The 18,487-nt window shown below is 45.7% G+C and overlaps 1 protein-coding gene across 1 annotated transcript in view; it reads right to left on the bottom strand.

Moving 5' to 3' along the window:
• Window positions 1–2,113: 2,113 nt before the first annotated feature.
• The window catches only part of Gnai1 (G protein subunit alpha i1), a 51,735-nt gene continuing 35,361 nt past the window's right edge, over window positions 2,114–18,487 (bottom strand). Inside the window, exons 7-10 of the mRNA XM_033755890.1 lie at window positions 15,263–15,391; window positions 8,570–8,699; window positions 7,360–7,513; window positions 2,114–3,557 (exon numbers count right to left, since the gene is read on the bottom strand). Of these exons, the coding sequence (XP_033611781.1) occupies window positions 3,367–3,557; window positions 7,360–7,513; window positions 8,570–8,699; window positions 15,263–15,391 (604 nt within the window). The 3' untranslated portion in view covers window positions 2,114–3,366. The remainder of the gene's footprint in view (window positions 3,558–7,359; window positions 7,514–8,569; window positions 8,700–15,262; window positions 15,392–18,487) is intronic.

Raw genomic sequence — 18,487 nt, forward strand, 5'->3', positions numbered from 1 at the left:
CAAGCTCAGCCTGGGAAACTGAATGATTTGGCCAGACTCTGTTTCAAAAATAATAACTAAAATGCAGGATGGGATGTAGCTCTGTCTGAAGGTCCTCCATTCACTCCCAAGTATAGCAAAATATTCTTTATTACCAAAAAAACCCAGCAAAATGTATGGAGGGTTTAGCGCATGCTACACTGCCTTAGAGGTGTTGAACATGCACAGTAGACTAAGACCTATAATAACCACTAAGGTTAGTAGTCTGACTACCCGATCCCTACTTTTCTCAGATAATAAAACGGAAGCAGAGAAGTCAAGCAGCTACCAAGGGAGTAGCCAAGACTACTTGAAGCCAGGCCAGGCAGCAGAGCCTAGGGCTGTTACATCACTTCCTCCTCTGCACAGCGACCCTGGTGACATCTGTCGTGGCAACTGCGTCATTCCACAGATCACCGCGTGGCCACCGAGGCTGACTCTGCAGACGACACAAAGTTGCCAAGACACATAACTGTGCCTTCAGTAGCTTCCAATTTCATGGGTGTTAAGATGTCATAAGTGGCTCCGAGGCAAGACAACAGGGAGCATTTTTAAAAAATCTAATTGTATGCATCTTGAGATCATTATGCTGTGAGAGAGAAATCAGATGGGACCCCAGGCATTGTCATACACGGCACATGGGACAAGTCACCCTGAGAGCCCGGGATGCGTGAGCGCTGGCTGAATGTATAGTGCCAGAAACTGGGGAGTACGGAAGTAGCTGGGGGTGATTAGGAGCTTGCAATGGGCGGGGAGGGAGAAAGAGCCACTGGGAGCACTGGGAGAACAGAGCAGCCCGTCAATGGACACGGAGATGGAGGACATGAGCCCTTCCTTCAGATGGAGTTCAACTGACGGACTTCAGGGTGATGGTACTTAGTAGCGACATCAGTCAGCTTCCCGTCACTATAACAATGTATCTGAGATGCCGAACTTGTAAAGAGAGGTAGCGGGTTTCAGTCAGTTTTGGAGATTCCAGTGCACGAGTGAAGAGTCCCACAGTCCAGGCTCCGTGGGGAGAAAGAGGAGTACAGTGGGAGCCTGTCCAAAGCGAAGCTGACTTCACCGGCCAGGCAGCAAAGAGAAGAAGAGGAAGGAATGGTTCCCACAACCCCCAGTGAGCTCACAACCCCAGCGACGGCCCACCAGACCCCACCTCCTGATGGCCCCGCCACCTCCCATGGGTAGTGAACTGCAGGTGCCCCTCAACACCCAGACCATGGCACTGGCTAACACGGCAGGGCGAGGGGACAGCTGCTTCCCAGCGGGAACAGGGCTGGGTGTGGTCTGGAGCATACAGAGCTGGAGCAGGTGACAAACCCTCAGACGGGAACGCAGAGGCAGGGGCTCCAGACTGGCACCTCATGTTTGTGAGAGAAAACTTGGGGCCGAGAAAACTCAAGCTCCTGAAACAGGTACAATGGCGAAAAGAGCCTCCTGAAGGAAGGAACGAAGAAATGGCGTGTGGTTGGTGACACAGCAGTGCAAAATGGGTTAAGCCAACAGGTTTGTAAAATTTTAAAAATGTAAATTTATTAGGACTCATTAGTAACACAATTACACAGAATAAAGTTCAGGGATTCGTCACTGATGGTCACCAATATGTGCTTCTTTGTGGCTTTTTCAACCTTATTTCTCATTCAAATTTATTCGCATTACAGTTAAATTTCATACAGAGCTCACAATGTGGATCCGACAGGTGTTCCCCCGCTAAAATGAATGAACGTGTATCTTTCATGAAAGGCACATAAAGAATCTAGACTAACACATTTGAAGAATTTGGTAACTTTGAATTTCCTCACATTACAAAAAAAGGAAAAAGCCCCCAAACAAACAGCTGTGAATGTAGTCTATGGTTTCCCATACACACAGATACACAAACACCAACAAATATACCTTAACAAAGGGTGACACAGAACTAAACTTGCAAACTACTTACCAGTGACACTTCCTAAGAGACTCGATTTTTCATGATGAATAAAAAAAGGGAAACAGGATGGGGATACTGATCTTTTTGTTAAAACAAGATCACACAGACAAGGTCAATAATCAAAAGACAAAACGATTCTGTCAAAGTTGAGTAACTAGCTGATAGGTAACACTTATTTGCACACAGAAACGATCACTGACTCTGTTAAGTACTGCTATTCATTTTCTAAGTGTAATTGTCCATTTAATTCTCAAAAATTATAGAATAATTTAAAAAGAAAGAATATAAATTCAAGCAAAGGCAAGGAGAGCTAAATGTCTAAGGGAACAATCAAATCTGAAACTAGTTACATATATGAATTTAAAGCTTGCATAACATCAGCAAGAGAGTATTCAAAGATCTTTCTTGGTATCTTCCAAACAAAGAACTAATGTATGCTAAGTACAAGGGATTTCCCAAAGGAAATACACAAATGAATGTCTCAAAATTCATTATGCTACAGTTTTTTGTACCCACAAAAATGCTTCCAACATCTACCCAAACTCAGTTACAAATAAAAATGTAGTTGTTTAAAATGTATAAAAGTAACCTGGCACCACCTTTAAGGTGAATACCATCCAGATATTAAAATTCAAAGTGAAAAAAAAATACAATTAAATGTCTGTAAGACAGAATATTTTCAAAAATCTGGAATTTTAGTTTTTCAACCCAAATCTAATGAGAATCCAGAGCAGCATGCACTCATTCTTCAAAGAAAAATTAAAATGCATATATAATTTTACATTGATTCCAAGGCAGATATACTCATCCTCTCGAAGAACATTTCAATAAAACATTAAATTTAAAGACCAAATCATGGTATTAAAATAGTCTGTGCAGTGTTTGTACAAATAACACTTTTATGAATATAAGTATACATATAATTCATGATAAGGGCTGTGACATTTCCTAATGTTAATCACCGTACCTAACGATTTCTAGGGCATGAACTTAAATAAAGCTTCTTAAAACTGGAAAACACAGTAATAGTCTGTCATTCAGTACAGCGTACTCAACATTTAACGACATTTCCAAAGCCAGCACACCAGAGTTGTAAGTCCCCACACTTAAAACCGAGAAGTCATGTGGAAACTTGGAGTCATAAATACACTATCCATACAGGTGCATATTTACAGGTGCAGCCACCACCCACACCCCGAAGCCCTGCCACAGCACAGCCCTTCTTTTCCTCAGGGCAGGACCACCCTTCGCATGGAAGAAAGGCCCTTCTGGGACCTTTAGCTAAAGAAACAACAGAGCGGCTTTGATGGGTTCCGGGCGCTCGTGCTTCATGCTACATTCTGTGTCACTGCAAGACTCTAGTCCATAGATAAGCACTCACTTGGCTTGAAAACGCACGGTACCACGAGCTGCAAAACTTAGAAGAGACCACAGTCTTTTAGGTTATTTTTTATGATGACATCGGTCACGGCATCGAACACGAACTGCACATTCTTTGTATCGGTGGCACAGGTGAAGTGGGTGTATATTTCCTTTGTGTCCTTTCTCTTATTCAGGTCTTCAAACTGACACTGAATGTATGCAGCTGCCTCTTCGTACGTGTTTGACCCTGAGGGGTGAAAAAGAAGACAACGTAAGACAGAGTTCACGTACCTTCCCTGATAAGCTAAACAGACCTCAGTAGACTGAAGTCGGTTCCTGCGTAACTGCTCTTCTGCTCCGCTGAGAGATGTGATTTCCTCTCCTTGAGCACGAGGCCGGCTGCACACTCTTAAATTTTAAGCATTTCTTCGTACAGCTTCCCACGTGTGCCAGGTTGTGATTCCTACCTACGTCTCCACCTGTCAGAGCTCCTCTTTTCCTTCCCTTCTGTCACACACAGCCCTGGGTTCAGCTCCTGAGACTCTGGCCACAGGACAGGTCCATCACAGTGTGGACCAGGAGCGCTGGAGGAATGCTGGCTAGCAGCTTTGTTTCCGTTCTGCTGTACACGTTCATGAGCATTTCCCACTCACTTTCCTTCTCGGAAACTTCACAGGGGTCTGCGGTGTGGGCATGGACGGAGGCTCAGAGCTCACACAAAATCCATGACAGGTTCCCGCTTTTGTACTGGCTAAAGATCTCCTCTGAAGACACACAGTTCAGAAACTCTCCCGTCTCCTCTAAAGACAACTGTGCAGACGCCGACCTGCCAGCCAGTTTCTGGGTGTGTGCGGAGAGAAACATGACAGAGAATGTCAGCAGCAGCACCGCCTTCGCTTTTGGAAATGACACAAAAACTTCACCAAGCATCGCTGGCTGATAAAGGCCAGAGTAGTCCACAGTGAGTGAGTAGACACCCAGAAAGGAGAGCGCCTGCTGCTACATGCAGGAAACTAGGCAAGTCTCACTAACTCTCCGCTGAACAAAGGAAGCGAGGGACCAGAACACCAACTGATGTTTGAAAAAAACGATCTAAATGAACTGAGTTAAGAGAAAGTTGAGAGAACGGTTATTCTGCATGCGTCTGGGGCAGGGGGAGTATATGATTAGCCAAGATTGTGAGAATGCATTGAACTCAGGGCCTTCACACTGAGATATATGCCCAGCCCCCGCCCTTTTAAAATTATTTTTGATACAGTGTCTCGCTAAGTTGCCCATGCTGGACTCAAATTTTGCCATCCTCCTGCCTCAGCCTCCCAGAGTGCTGAGATTACAGACATGTGCTGCCTTTGCCTGGCCAAAATGTTTGACCTTTTGGACTGAGTGGTGTATGGTACGGCTGCACTTTTCACTTTGTACGTACACTTTCAAAAATTCAGTGAGTTATATTTCTGCTGAGTTTGTGAATGTGTGTCTGTGTCTAGGCAAATACACACATAACGTCACAAAAGATATCAATGCATGTAAACTATGAAATATTGAAGGCAAATGTCCACTGGAAGCCTGTTTACGGCCCTCTGCTGACCGGCACACCTCCAGGGTTCACTTTGCCCATCCGCCATGTGTTCTTCCGATCGGCTTCTCAGAGGCTCAGAACTGCACTGCACAGCCTCCTCCCAGTGCTCAAACCCCGGGGGTCTCTCCTTGCCTCTTAGACTCCTCCAATCCACACTGCAAAGGCACTGGGGAGCGTTCCTGTGCTGCCCCCCAGGGACCCAGCCTGTCTTCCAGCACCAGGACTCTCGGCAGCAGCTGTTCAAGTCCCTTGGCCCTCAGCCTCGTCTCTGCAGCACAGGGTGCCCGTGACGAGGCCCCTGGGTGTTGTCCTGAAGAGCTCCGGCAGCCAGAAGGAGGGACTCCTTACTTAAGGTATAAAAAGGAAAGCACAAGCCCCAGGCCGTGACTGAGTTTGCACCTCACTCTTAGGTGGCTACAAATCACATGGGATTGCAGCATAATACGGTTGGTGCTCCAACATGTCAAAGTAATGACAGCGTCTTGCTGGCCCACGGAAGCCAATGCAACTTCCAAAGGAAAAAAGTTTGAGAAAACAGCTTACACCAGGTGCACAGCCCACTGCATTGCTCCTTGGGGCATCTAAATTACTGCACCCCAGGGGCTCCCAGCCAGTGAACAGGAGCTCATTCTCTGGGCTCATTTTAAGACTTAAAGAGAAAACAGCAAAGTGCCTGACCCTGTGTGTGTGTGTGTGTGTGTGCGCGCGATGGAGCTGTCCTGGACAAAGGTAAGTATAAATGAAACTAGGTTCAAGAACAGAGAACTGAGAAGTTGATTACATCATCACAAGAGAAAGAGAAGAGATTTGAGGGGAAAAATAAGCCGAGTTTGATTTACCAGGTGCCAAAAGCACACGTGTTTAAGTAGCAGCTGCTAATGCAAACCAGAGGTTCCAGGGAGAAACTGGGCTGACAACAGGATTGAACTGTGAGGCTAAAATGAGCAGAGACGATGACAGGAGAGGTCTGGGCTGGTGGCCACACGCAACACAGAGAACAGGACTGGGACATCACAGAGGTGGGAGGTAAACTTGGAGCAAGTGAAGCCGGGGTCTCCCCAGGGTGGTTCTGCAGGGAGTCAGAGCTGAGGCAGAAGCAGGAAGCAGCGAATCATCACAAAGGCCGTGCAGTGTGGATTTTAAATTATATCTTAACACCGGGGTCACGCAGTATTACGTAACACTCTCATGGCAAAGATTCTGGAACACACTGTGCGCAGCGAGACAAGGGCTACCAAGAACATTCCTGCTTGCTCTGCGGTCCCCACGGGCTGCACTAGCTCTGGATTGGTCTGGAGCCATCAGTGTTACGAATCGGTACAAAATGCCCACTTCCTTAGAAAAACTGGCACAAAGAATATGAAAGATTCAAGGTAAGGGAAACAGAGTCGTCTCAATTCCAGAGAACTCCAATTTGGAAACTGAATTATACATGGTTTTATTCCTAATAAGTGCTAAAAATGCCTCTGAGTAGCAAGACTACAGATTCTGGGATTTTCAAAAAGGCAGCAGGTGCTCTTAAGTGAGCCAGTCTGTTAAACCATGTCAGACGGAAGGTAACTCCCAGCACAGGAGAAGCACCGTGCCAGAGTAGAGAGGTGGTCAGCGAGCAAGGACTCAGTTCAGGGCAGTGCGGCTGTGGTCTCATGTTTAAGAAACACAAGTCTCATTGCTGGAGGGAAATCTTACTCAGGAGATCAATGCATGCAACACGGCAAGTGAGTTACTCCGCCCTCATGAGGGAACAGCTTCCTGGGAGTCAGGCGTGCGTGTGCATGCATGTGTGTGTGTGTGTGTGTATGTGTGGCAAGAGCTCAGTCCCCAGCAGTCACTTGGAGAAGCAGCCCAGTGCCTCTCTGCACAACCGCATAGGACTGGACCCGGGGCTGCGGGCCAGGTCTCCGGAGATCTTCCTGGTAGGGCACACAGGTCCAGATAAATTAACCACCCTGGTCAACACTGAGGAGCTCATCCTGAAAGAGCCGGGACTGCACTGCAAGTCTACTTCCCTCTCTCCAGCCATCTTCCACAGCAGTGACATTTAAGCCCTGTGATTGCTTCCCGTTTCTCATTACCTCTGCATTTCTTTGAGACTGGACAGCGAGTGGGCAATCTTGTTGATCGTGTGGCACATCTCACCAGGGTGGGATCTGCTGACTGGTGAACAAGTCAGTACTTTTAACTTTATGAAGGCTGGAGCTGTCTCTGAGATTATCGGCAGCCTCTCCGTGAAATGGATGGGCTAACTTTCCACAAACTCATCCACAGCTGAACAAATGATTTGCGTTCAAAGGCAGGTGGACAAGCGTTCCCCAAAGGTGTAAGAATTACACCAAGAATTAAGAATCAATTAAGAATGTAAGAATTCAGTCAGGAGAGTCCAACCAACAACAGCAGTCTTGCCCAACTGCCCAAGGGGAAGCTGTGCTCAGAAACACCTGACCGGGTCAGCCATTCAAAGGAAGTCACATACCTGCATATTCTGGATAGCAAATGGTGAGAGGGCTCTTTTTGATCTTTTCTTCGAAGAGATCCTTCTTGTTTAGAAAAAGTATAATAGATGTATCCGTGAACCATTTGTTGTTGCATATGCTGTCGAACAGTTTCATGCTTTCATGCATTCGATTCTATAATGGAAGACAACATTGGATTTTCACCGAGAGCCAGGAAATTGCAGGATTACTTTAAAAAGAACAAATGTGGCAAGACAGCAGAGGATGGTCGGCTGAAAGACAGCAGCCATCCCTCAAAGGGTGTTTCTGCCCCTGGGGAACAAGCACAGTTCTGCCCCGAGGTGAGACGAGGGGCTCCTCACGGGTGAGGCAGACTGTACTCAGGGTCCCCTACCTGTCACCTCCTGTGCCTGGGAGTTTCCAGCCACAGGAAGTTACGAAGTGGGGGGGTGCCCAAGTGCAGGCATTGGAAACGAAAGGTTATTGTTACAGTGGTCAGGGAGGTGGTGTGGAGGTTTTAAGGATTAATACATGAAACCGAAGAGCCTGAAATCAAATTAGCCCAACACTAGAGGGAGGGAGGGAGGGAGAGAGAGAGAGAGAGAGGGACTGCTTTGCATTTCTGTTCCCTGTCCTCTCAGGACCTGTGTTCCCAAAGAAAGGGCAATGAACTGTCTCCTCGCGGAGCACGGGAGGAAGGTGTGTGCTCTTGCCCTGTGTGAACAGCAGCGCAGGAGTATACACCCCTGTCAAAAACACAAAACCAACATTTCTTTTTTTTTTCTATTTCTATTAAAAAATATTTTTCCAGGAAATACTTCACGGCACATGGAGAGGCACGTGAAAGTGAGCCTCCAGTGGCACAGCCCAACACGTACAGAAGACGACTAAACCGGCAGGGATGGAGTGCAGACCACGAGTCCCCGCGCTACCACACACCAAGCTTTCTTTTCACTCGGTCTGTGGATGGCGGACAATTCATACGCATGGTGGCCACGCAGCAGTGGGCTGAGACCGACTCTTGATCTTTTCCTTTTCCCCAGGATGGCCCAGTGCTTCTTCAGCCCACTTTCTCTCTCTTATGCAAACAGAAAGGCTGCAGGAAAGCGTGAACTTTCAAACATTTCAGGCAGAGGCACGAATTTCTCAAGAATTTTTCTCAGAAAAGTTCCTGGCAACCTCTCCAGCTCATGGTGTTCCACACCCGCCCTTCGGATTGGTTCTACTTGCCATTTCTTCGTCTTCAGCCAGAACCAGGTCATAGTCACTCAGGGCCACACAGAAGATGATGGCGGTCACGCCCTCGAAGCAGTGGATCCACTTCTTCCGCTCTGACCTCTGACCGCCCACGTCAAACATCCTGTAAGAGGAGAAAGCAGGAGCTGAGTACACACAGCGTGTTCCACTGCTCCAAGGACCTCAGAGAGGGCAGGCAAACAAGCCCCAGACAGCCGGGGAGACAGGATGGGGAAAAAGGACAAGAGAACTCCAGGTGGGAGGAAAACAGTCACAGCCTGGCTTTCTCCAAGTGCGGAGCTTTGCTGGTTTTTATAATTTTTGACCCTAGGGTGGGTTTCTCTGAAACAAACAAACACCTTCCTCCAAAATAAGGGCACTCATCAGCATCCGAGCACTCCTAGAGCGCTGCAGCAAATACGAATGGCTACACTGCCTGTGAGCGCTGTGAAGTTCCAGGCGGCAACTGGGAATGCCGAGATCAAAGGACGCATTTGAGGGGACAGTCGTGGGACACTGGTGCTCCCTGCGTCCCACAGCAGAATGCGCTCTCAGACGCAGCAGCCGAGACGTCCATGTGAAGGAAGAACATCGCAGGGAGAAGAGGCAAAGAGGGCGAAGGGCTCTGTCTGTATGAGGAGGGGCAAGCACAGCAATGGAAAATGAGGGCCGGATCGTGAAATAAACAGTGGCCCTACTGAATATCACTGAAGTTCAAAGTGAGAAACAAAATCTTTTACATAGGAGTGAACCACTGGCCTTAGTGGGACGGGTAGTAACACCGTGAAACAAAACAGCAACGGTGGCCTCTTCCTCCTTCTACTGGCAAGAGTTTATTAAGTTAGGAAAAGTTTAAATTTGCACATGCTACATTATGCAACCTAGAAATAACCACTTATATAATGGAAACACTAGGAGAACTGGTACATTTTTAAAGGCTTCATTTATCTAGACAGTGCACTAATTAAAGTCCCCATTTAACTCCCAAGCAAAAAGTGTTTTCCCTACAGACCAGTATTGGCCTATAAACCATACCACAGTACATCAACTTGTATTTTTATTTTTATCATCTTTTGAGCCGCCTTCATTTTTCTTTAGCTGGAAACTGGTATTAAAGGACGGTATAGAACCAAATGATTCTTCCACATAGTAAATCAAAATGGCTAAGATACAAAGAAGGACAGGATACAAAATGGACAAGAGGGAAACAGCAGTAAGAGAACTCAAAGAAGAGCAGAACAAAAGACAATGTTGGTAACCATTTGTAAAACTGCCTAGGGACGCAATCTGAAAACAACCTGACCAAACAGAACTTATCCTGGGTAACTTCTCTGTGTCCTAAGATATCACCCATCCCCTGTGCACCCAACACAAACAACAACCGTCCCCAACACCCCAACTTGTCTCTTGCCACGGTCACCCCAGTCACCAAACTGGCTAGACCAGGTTACCATCTTACTTCATCACTCCGGTCTCTAGGTGCCACTGGGAAGGTATCTTTGGGATGTGGTTCTACCTCGAAATGCATCCTGCAATCCCAGCACTCTGAGAGGTGGAGACAGGAGAATAGCGGATTCAAGCCCAGATGGATCAACTTAGTGAGACCCTGTCTCAAAATAAAACTTTATTTTGTTAAAAAAGGCTAGAGGTGTAGATCAGCGTGGAGGCCCTGGATTCACTGCCTAGTGCCACAATAAAAAGAAGTTTTTTTAAAAAAAAGGATAACTCTTTGATAAGTCTCGTATAGAATGTAGGTATTTGGATGTTGAATATGCTTTTATTGAGGTTTGCAAAGGAAACACACTACCATTCAATGCAGGAGAGATAATTTATGCCACACAGAGGCCACAACGGGCTGAACTGTGCTCTGAGTTGTAAGCCGTGAACTTGAGCACATTTAGCTGGAGAAACTTTAAAGCCAAGTATGAAAGGGAGCAGCCCTGTTCCTGCTGCTTACAGTAAAATGAGGGTGGGAAGGTAAACTGAGGAATGAAGCCACGAGCAAAAAGGACACCTTCACACAAGGAACACACACACACACACACACACACACACACACACACACAGAGGGGTCAAGCGTGCTGTGGGTGGCCAACAGCCATGGTGCTGGGCAGGGGCAGGAAGCGGCTACACAGCGCCCCTAGTGGTCCCCGCCTGACACCAGGGAGCACACTGGTGGGAGAAGAGGTTTGTCCTTGTTCCCACACATGGTGGGGTACCTTGTCACGCAGCTAGAAGACCTACATTCTCTTATCGTGCATGCGTGGGTGCATATTTTCCAGTAAATTCCACTGTGCTCTATAGCAATTATCTCCAAAACATTAACTGCGTATTTTCTCTCCATGCAAAGATGAAGCCCGGTCCTTCTCTGATCTCTGTGTCTCCAGCACTGCACACACACCAAGTACTTCGTGAGTATTTACTGACCAACTGAACTGGCCACAAATCCAATCAAAGTCAGTAGAATGAGGTCTAACGTGGACCTTACGGGGAGATTGGACTTGGTTCCCGACCAATTCAGTTTGCACCCAGAATTGTGTGAAGGATTACGTTTGTGAACTGAGGCATCAGCATAACTGAAAATCGCATATTTTGTATACAGATAGTTTTCAACTTATTTATTTTCTAAATCTAACTATGAGTGAATGAGGGCCATTCATTTATGGTCAGACACCAAGAGCCTTTAGTCTACACCCACAGTTTTCCAATTTTAGGTGAATCAGAACTAGCAGGGGGGGAGATGCTGATTGTACTGGCAGGGAGATGGTGTTTCTGAGAATCCATTTACCCATGAGATGATGCCCGGCACAGTTACGGATCCTGAAGATGAGGGAGGCTGAGGCAAGAGGACCGAAAGTTTAAGTCCAGCCTGGGAGATTTAGTGAGTTAGGAAGAGCTTGTCTAAGAGACATGGAGGGGAGGAGATACTCATTGTCCCATACATATATAATTAAAATTTTAAAATTATTAAATACACTATTCTTCAAAACCTGGGCTTCTAGTTGAAAAAAAAGAAATACACAGTATGCTCTTCAAAAGGAAAAGATGAGATTTCTGACCATCCTCAATCAGGGGATGAGCCTAGTCCCATGGATCCTGTATGAGGTGGGGAAGGGAATGCAGGATGTCCTAGGTGCACTGGCTCAACCCGGGGGCTGTGCCTGACACCACCGCCACCCAGGGTGAGCACCAGCACACCCTGCTCACCGGGCACGGACACCGAACTCGTAGGCAGGACACTGCACCACACACTCACACTGCTAGGAAAGGGACAGAAATCTGCCCTGTAACAGAAGAGACACTTTGTATTCGTCACCCCTTACAACACTGTCTATTCCCTCACTAAAGCAGGTCACAGAGACCCTAGCCATCAATGCCCGTCCACAAGGACTCCAAGAATAGGAATTCTTAAATGATAACAAATGCCTTGTCACCACATTTTGGATTTCTTCGTACTGGGTACAGAACAGATGAAATCTATTTCACTCAGCAGTTAAAATCAAAGATTTCCAACATAAAATGCACAACAATCTACCAAAGGAGGACACCCTGGTGTGTCCTGAGCAGAATTATTCTGCACATGTCTCTACAGAGAAGGCACAGTGGGACCATTTGTGGCAACGATGGGCAACGGAGCACAGATTCAATGAGACAAAGCTTCTCTGAAGATGTGGACAACCCCGTGTTTATCTCTTAAGCCAGCAAATGAACAGGGACTAAATGTATCCGGTGAGACTGCACCTTCCTCAGCAGTCTCAGGAGAGTAAAAGGAAGGACTTCCCAGGAGGGTCTCGGTGGACCCCAGGGCTGGTCTGCCATCCACATCTACCTGTGCAGTGAGACGGGTGCCTGGCGGTGAATGTTTCCAGGGCCTCTTCCCACCACTGAGGGGAAGTCGCAGTTAGATCGCTTCTGGTACTAATAACTCAGTCAACATCTGGCACTGCCCTGGCCACCCTGCATAGTCCGTCACCTTGACAACGTCTGTTTTAAATAGGCAACAACTCGGTTATCTTTCAGCATCTGATGATGGGAAAGAATATAGTAGTGTCCGTCTGTGTTAAGATCAGAAGGGAGTCTGTCCAGCCACTCTACAGGGGCGGGACTCCCTCCTTGCCAAATGCATCCAGGCTCTTGCTTTTCAGACCATACTATCCACAAATAAGCCACCACCTGGGCTGAACAAGTTAAGCATTCTTTAGAACTTGTTCTTTAAAACAAGGTAAACACAACCCTCTCAAAACAGACCCCAAGCAGCAATAGGCTTAAAAAACTGCATTTTCTATCTTATTGTAACAGTGAACTGTCTTGAAAATAACTATGGCAACAGTCCCCAGAGCAGCTGTATTGCACGGTCACTGAATATTCTAGAACTGTAAGCCCACTGAAAGAAGATAAGCATTTCAATAAGTGAACACCAACAGCAAAAATACTGGTGCACTGAGAGTTTATAAAAATGAAGAAAATAAAGTAACAGCACATATAAAAGCCATACATGCATTAAAGCAGAAAGTTAGCACATCCAGATGAACGGACTGTGATCTGTATCTTCATTTAAGAAACCAGGGCAATGTTTTGTTTTTTGCAGGGGAGACCATGGCAAACGGAATTTGAACTTTTTTCCTCTGGAAAATTCAAGTTATGTAAATCACTGATAACTCACTGCCAAATGGTATAACAAAAGTATTAGAACTAAAATATTCTCAGGAACAATAAGAAACACAGTTGTGTAATTCTAAGAGAGCTTTCGATGTGTAATAGTGAGAGCTCTTTAGGAAGTGAACTGGTAATTTTTAAATCTCTGGTTAGGAGCTACTAATTAGGGTGCTTCTGGAGATTCTACTTTGTTAGAGTTACTCTTTTGCAGAACACGGGGGTTACCTGAACCAAGTCTTAACTGATATTTCACACAAAAGCCTAATTTAGAATAATTATCTTGAATAGTACTATTTTAAGACAAACTAAAATGATAAAATAATTCCAATAACATGGGATATACTTTCTTTGCAATCCAAATACAAATAAATTCATCTTTGACAGAATGATTTAACAATTCGTAGTTGCTTTTCTAATTTCGTTTTTTCTGCTGCCACAGAAGTAAGGCAGGATGAACAGTAAGCGGATGTGTACAGTCACAGAAAGTCAAATTCTACAAAAACAATAAAGATCTCCACTAATCATAATTGGACAAAATAGATCATGAGTCAATAACAAATGACAATCTCACCCCTCATAGTTAATTATTAAAAGGCAACCTTAAAAATAAGGAATATAAAAATTATGAAAATTTTCATAAAGAATAAAGTAGATCTTAAGTATCTTTTTAATCCAATTTTCTGTAGCAACAAGTAGACTCTGTTGAACTCAAGTCAAGCTACCTGTAAGGCCCAGCAGGTGTAGACAGCCCCAACTACAGTTATACCCAGCTACAGCCTAACCCTCCTCCAAAGCACCTCGGCCGTGTTGGGTTAAAAGCACAAAAAGCAACTCCTACCTGCTGAGCAAAAAAATAGAAACAAAAAAAAATCCAGAAGTGAGCAGCGCATTTAATCCCCTTGTGTTCGTTCTTTTCTCTCTGGTGCTGAGTGGGCCCCGCTCCCCAGGGCTCTGGCTCAGCCAGGCACTCATTGAGGAGGGCTGTTCCCAGTGAACAGGAACAAGGGGAAAGCTGCAGCTGATTTTAAAAAACAAACAAACAAACAAACAAGACTTCTGCCAACCCCTTTAGTTAGCTTCAAAATATGGAAAGAGATAATATCAAGAAGGATAAAAAGAACTATCCCTAATTTTAAATCAGTATATTTTGAGAATCAAGTAGCCACACATTGTGATTTCTACAAAAAGAAGTTTCGACTCAGTGGGAAATCCCGTGATGTTACTCACCACGCGTATTTACATATTTACAGGAGTGATCCTTCCTCGGGGCTTTATTGTCACCATTGTTGTTACCATCTCCGCTGGAGGGAGGTGGATGGAAAGAAAGAAAAGCAGAGGCACCGTGGTGACCTGGGCTGGGGGAGCGGGCCAGGAGGAGGGACGCGAGGGGCGGAGGCGGAAGGGGCTGACGTCCGCCCTAGCGTCTCCCCGTACGCTGAAATGCGTTGCTTATGGGAAAAGGGAAATGCAATTCTGCAAATTTGAAAGTAATATTCCGCTGGCCTTCCCTGAGCAGGGTTCATTTTAAGATACGGGGCGTGGACCGTAGGGATTCCAAGACCCCTCTGTCGCGCGCCGCGCTGCTCTGTTGCCACCTCTGGAAGCTAATAGTACGCTCGGAAGAGCGAGTGCTGATGTCACTTTGCTGTGGATAAGCATTTTCATGAGTAATTCTAAAGGTTCTTATTTGCATACCCCTGTCTCACAATGAAATTATAAAGAAGTGGAAATGTGGCTTAGCAGTAGAACCCTCTTGGGTTCAAGCATCACTCCATCCACCAAAACAAAACAAACAAACAAACACAGCATTTGCTTGGCTGGCTATTTTTCCCTAAATAAAAACATTCAAAGTATGTGTCTTCTTGCCCACTTTTGCTCATAAATTCATGTGTTCTATCATTGGAGAAAAGATTTTCTAAGTGTAATTTCCAACTAGGAAAGTGTTGTCAACTTGTATAGTCGTCCCTCTAATTCTCAAGTAATAGCGTTTTCTTTCTAAATTTCTGGATTTTATACTTTGAAGCTACTCACTTAAAATGAAGGTCTTTGAAAGTAAAATGGGTTTCAACAATCCCAGTCGTTTTCACTCTGGTTCTGAGAACATCTTGCTGAGTTGGAATGTAGTTTGGCTGTGCTATTCTGTCCAGGTCGTTCAAATAGCTGGAAGACAAACAACAGTGTGTCCCGTTGAGGGTGGACATGGCCAATGCAGGGTCTCCAACACAAAGCCTAAAACATATGCAAATGCACGCAATACTGGGAAACGCTGGGAGTTTTAAGTTTTCTGTGAAATGATACCAAACCACTAAGTTAAGACTAGGTCTTACATAATTCCTACAGAAATGAAAATGTTTAGACTTCTCCAGCTGCACAACTCTTAGTATTGTTTTGTTTTGGTACTGGGGATCGAACTCAAGACCTTGGACTTGCCAGGCAGGCACGGCCACGGTTCCACTGAGCTGCATCCTCAGCCCTCTTAGTATTTTTTGTGTGTACTTTTTCTAGGTACAGAAATTCAAGGGGAAGAGAGTAAGTGCTTTAAAAAAATACCCAGAACTCCATGTGTTTGTTCCTTAAAAATCCTCCTCCCACTTTTTTTTGATGTAAAATGATGACTGTGCTCCAGTTTACTCTTCGGATGAAGATTTTACGTCTTCACTTTGGAGAAAGTAGTGAGGAAACTACAGGCCAAGTTCGAATGGAGGTTTTTGCTCAGTCCTGGGCTTCTGGTGCCCTGTATGTTGCCGAGCTCTAAATCACTACCCATGTTCATTTCCCGGGACATCGGCCACCCACCGAATGCTCTCCGCCAATTCCACCAAGTATGCTGGGACTTAAAAACGTAGGCAGTGAAAGAAAGTAAATTATTGTGTGCCAGGCTAAATGGCAGGAGAGATGTAATTCAGAGAGAGCTGGAGTGCGGGGGAATTGCTGAGGAACTGGGTGGGGGTGACAGGATGAAAGGATAAAAGGCATGGGCGAGGCAACGGGACTGGCCCCCACCAGAGGCGGTCAGGCAGCGAGGAGACAGGCTCAGGCACTGCTTGACCAGCACAGGGGAAGCCCCTAACAGGCGGGCCCTGCCTGGCACAAGACCCTGGCCAAGCCTGTGCTCTGCTGAGTGTTGGGAACAGCACTGCTGAGTCTGGTGAGCCGGAGTCACAGAGCGACAGACAGCTCAGAGAGTAAACTTATGTCCTGGGCAGCACCAGCTACCAGGCATAAGGCCGGAATCTTCCTCTGAACATGCTACTCCGCCACTTAGAACAGGGTCTCGCGAACCAAAGGTGTGCGTTACTGTTACCATCGTGGTGTTGTGTTATTGTCATGGCATCACTGCTATTGTCACGGCGGTGCTGTGGACTGAACCGAGGTCCCCTGTACATGGGAACAGCACTCCTGACACCACTGCACACCCCAGCTCCTCGCCGTTGGCTCCGCAAACACTGAATTAGTGACAGAGTCGTGGAGACAGGTACAGGTGTGTGGGTGGGTGACTCTCATGGGTTCTGCATCCCTTATCCAAAAGGTTTGGAGCCAGAAGTGTTTCAGATGTTGCACTCTGGGGGATATGAGTGTTTTACAGGTATGTTCCACCTTTATTGTTTTTACTGATGTTTTAAAAAAAATCACATCAGAGATAACCCCCCCACTAGTATTTTATCTGTCCTTTTAACCCCACACATAACTGCAAAAAATACTGATTTAACAAAACAAACCATAGCAAGATTTTACTGTGTTTTTAAAAGTCAAATATTCTTTCAAATACGTTCTGATTACTCACAGATACATCTTATTAAAATTGCTATATTCTAACAGTCTCTAAACATAATTCACATTTATATTTCAGTAAGACAGAAATGTGGAATTGTGAAAACTGCCGTATTTTAAATGGTAGCGAACTGATGCTCTAAGTTGGCAATTCGATATCCGAGTGAGCATTAGGCAGAACCCTGACACCTCCAGGAGAAAGCTCAGAAAGCGAGGTGCCTCCACCACACTGAACCGAGGTTGCTACGACTTTTCATTCTTAAAAAATGGCTGCATCACTGCGCCTTCGGGTGAGCAGGAGCAGACAGGGAAGAGTGGGAGAGCAGCGCGCTGCTCCCTGTGCAGGTCCCACGGTGTGCACGGGAGGGTGGTCCTGGACCTGGCCGCGTCCCCACAGGAGGAGGAGACGCCAGTCCTCCGTCCCCAGGTGCTGCCCCTTATCATGAGGCAGCTCTAGGCTGTGCTTGGCTGGGAGCAATCCTCTCACTGTAACTGAGACTCCGCTCACATATTTCTGCAGGTGCTGCTGCCGGAAAACCAGCAACACAGCTCATGAGTTACGCTCTTCCTCTGAGTAATTGTTCTAGCCTGTGTGAACTCTGGCTACTTCATGTATTGTTAAGCGAGATCACCTTGAGTAATGACAATGACAGCGATTCACTGCTGGTCCAAACCAGACATCACTGAAGCTAAGTGCAGTGGCAGGGACAGAAAATATTACAAAGTCACAACACAAATATAAATTAAATAACCTCAAATAAGAAGTGCTTTGTATTTATGAGTACCCAGAAGAATAAAGTGAGGACCTACTCTCGGTTAAGGAGTATTTCCTTGCAGAAGGGATGACACCAATAAGACAGACTCATAAAAATGTTATACACAATAATATAAATCTTACGTATAAAATGTTAAGGTGTAGATAGAGGGAAAATATGGCTGTTGGTGATACGATGATGTGCACTATCTGTTTACTCAGAGTAAGTCACACAACCCACAGCGCATATCACACAGCCAGTGATGTGATAAGGTAGTTTGGTCCACACCCCACTTCTTCGTCTTTCACTGTGGAAAATGAATGCATCTACCAATACCTGTCATGATCTAGCAAATCCCACTTTTTTTCCTGTAGGTCAACAGCTCTGCCCACAAAACAGAAAAATGCGGGAAAGTATTAAAAGTGCACAGTACACATTTTTTTTTTATACTGGGGATCAAACTCAGGACCTTGTGCTTGCGAGGCAGGCAACAGAGCCACTGAGCTACATCCCCAGCCCACACAGTACGCATTTTAAAGAACATTTAATGCTACACATGTAATGTCTGACATTCTTTAGTTTGCATGCCAAATTATGAAAATAATGTTGCTTTTTAAAAAGTTATTATTGCTCTGTGTGGGTCACCGAGCAAAACACTGGTTGGGATTTATCCCAACTTATTTTACAAACTTTCTGGGGTTACCATCTGAAAAATCGGGGCAGGTTTCTC

This window comes from Fukomys damarensis, unplaced genomic scaffold (assembly GCF_012274545.1).
Source record: "Fukomys damarensis isolate Sample0158 unplaced genomic scaffold, DMR_v1.0_HiC HiC_scaffold_4, whole genome shotgun sequence".
Classification (NCBI taxonomy): domain Eukaryota; kingdom Metazoa; phylum Chordata; class Mammalia; order Rodentia; family Bathyergidae; genus Fukomys; species Fukomys damarensis.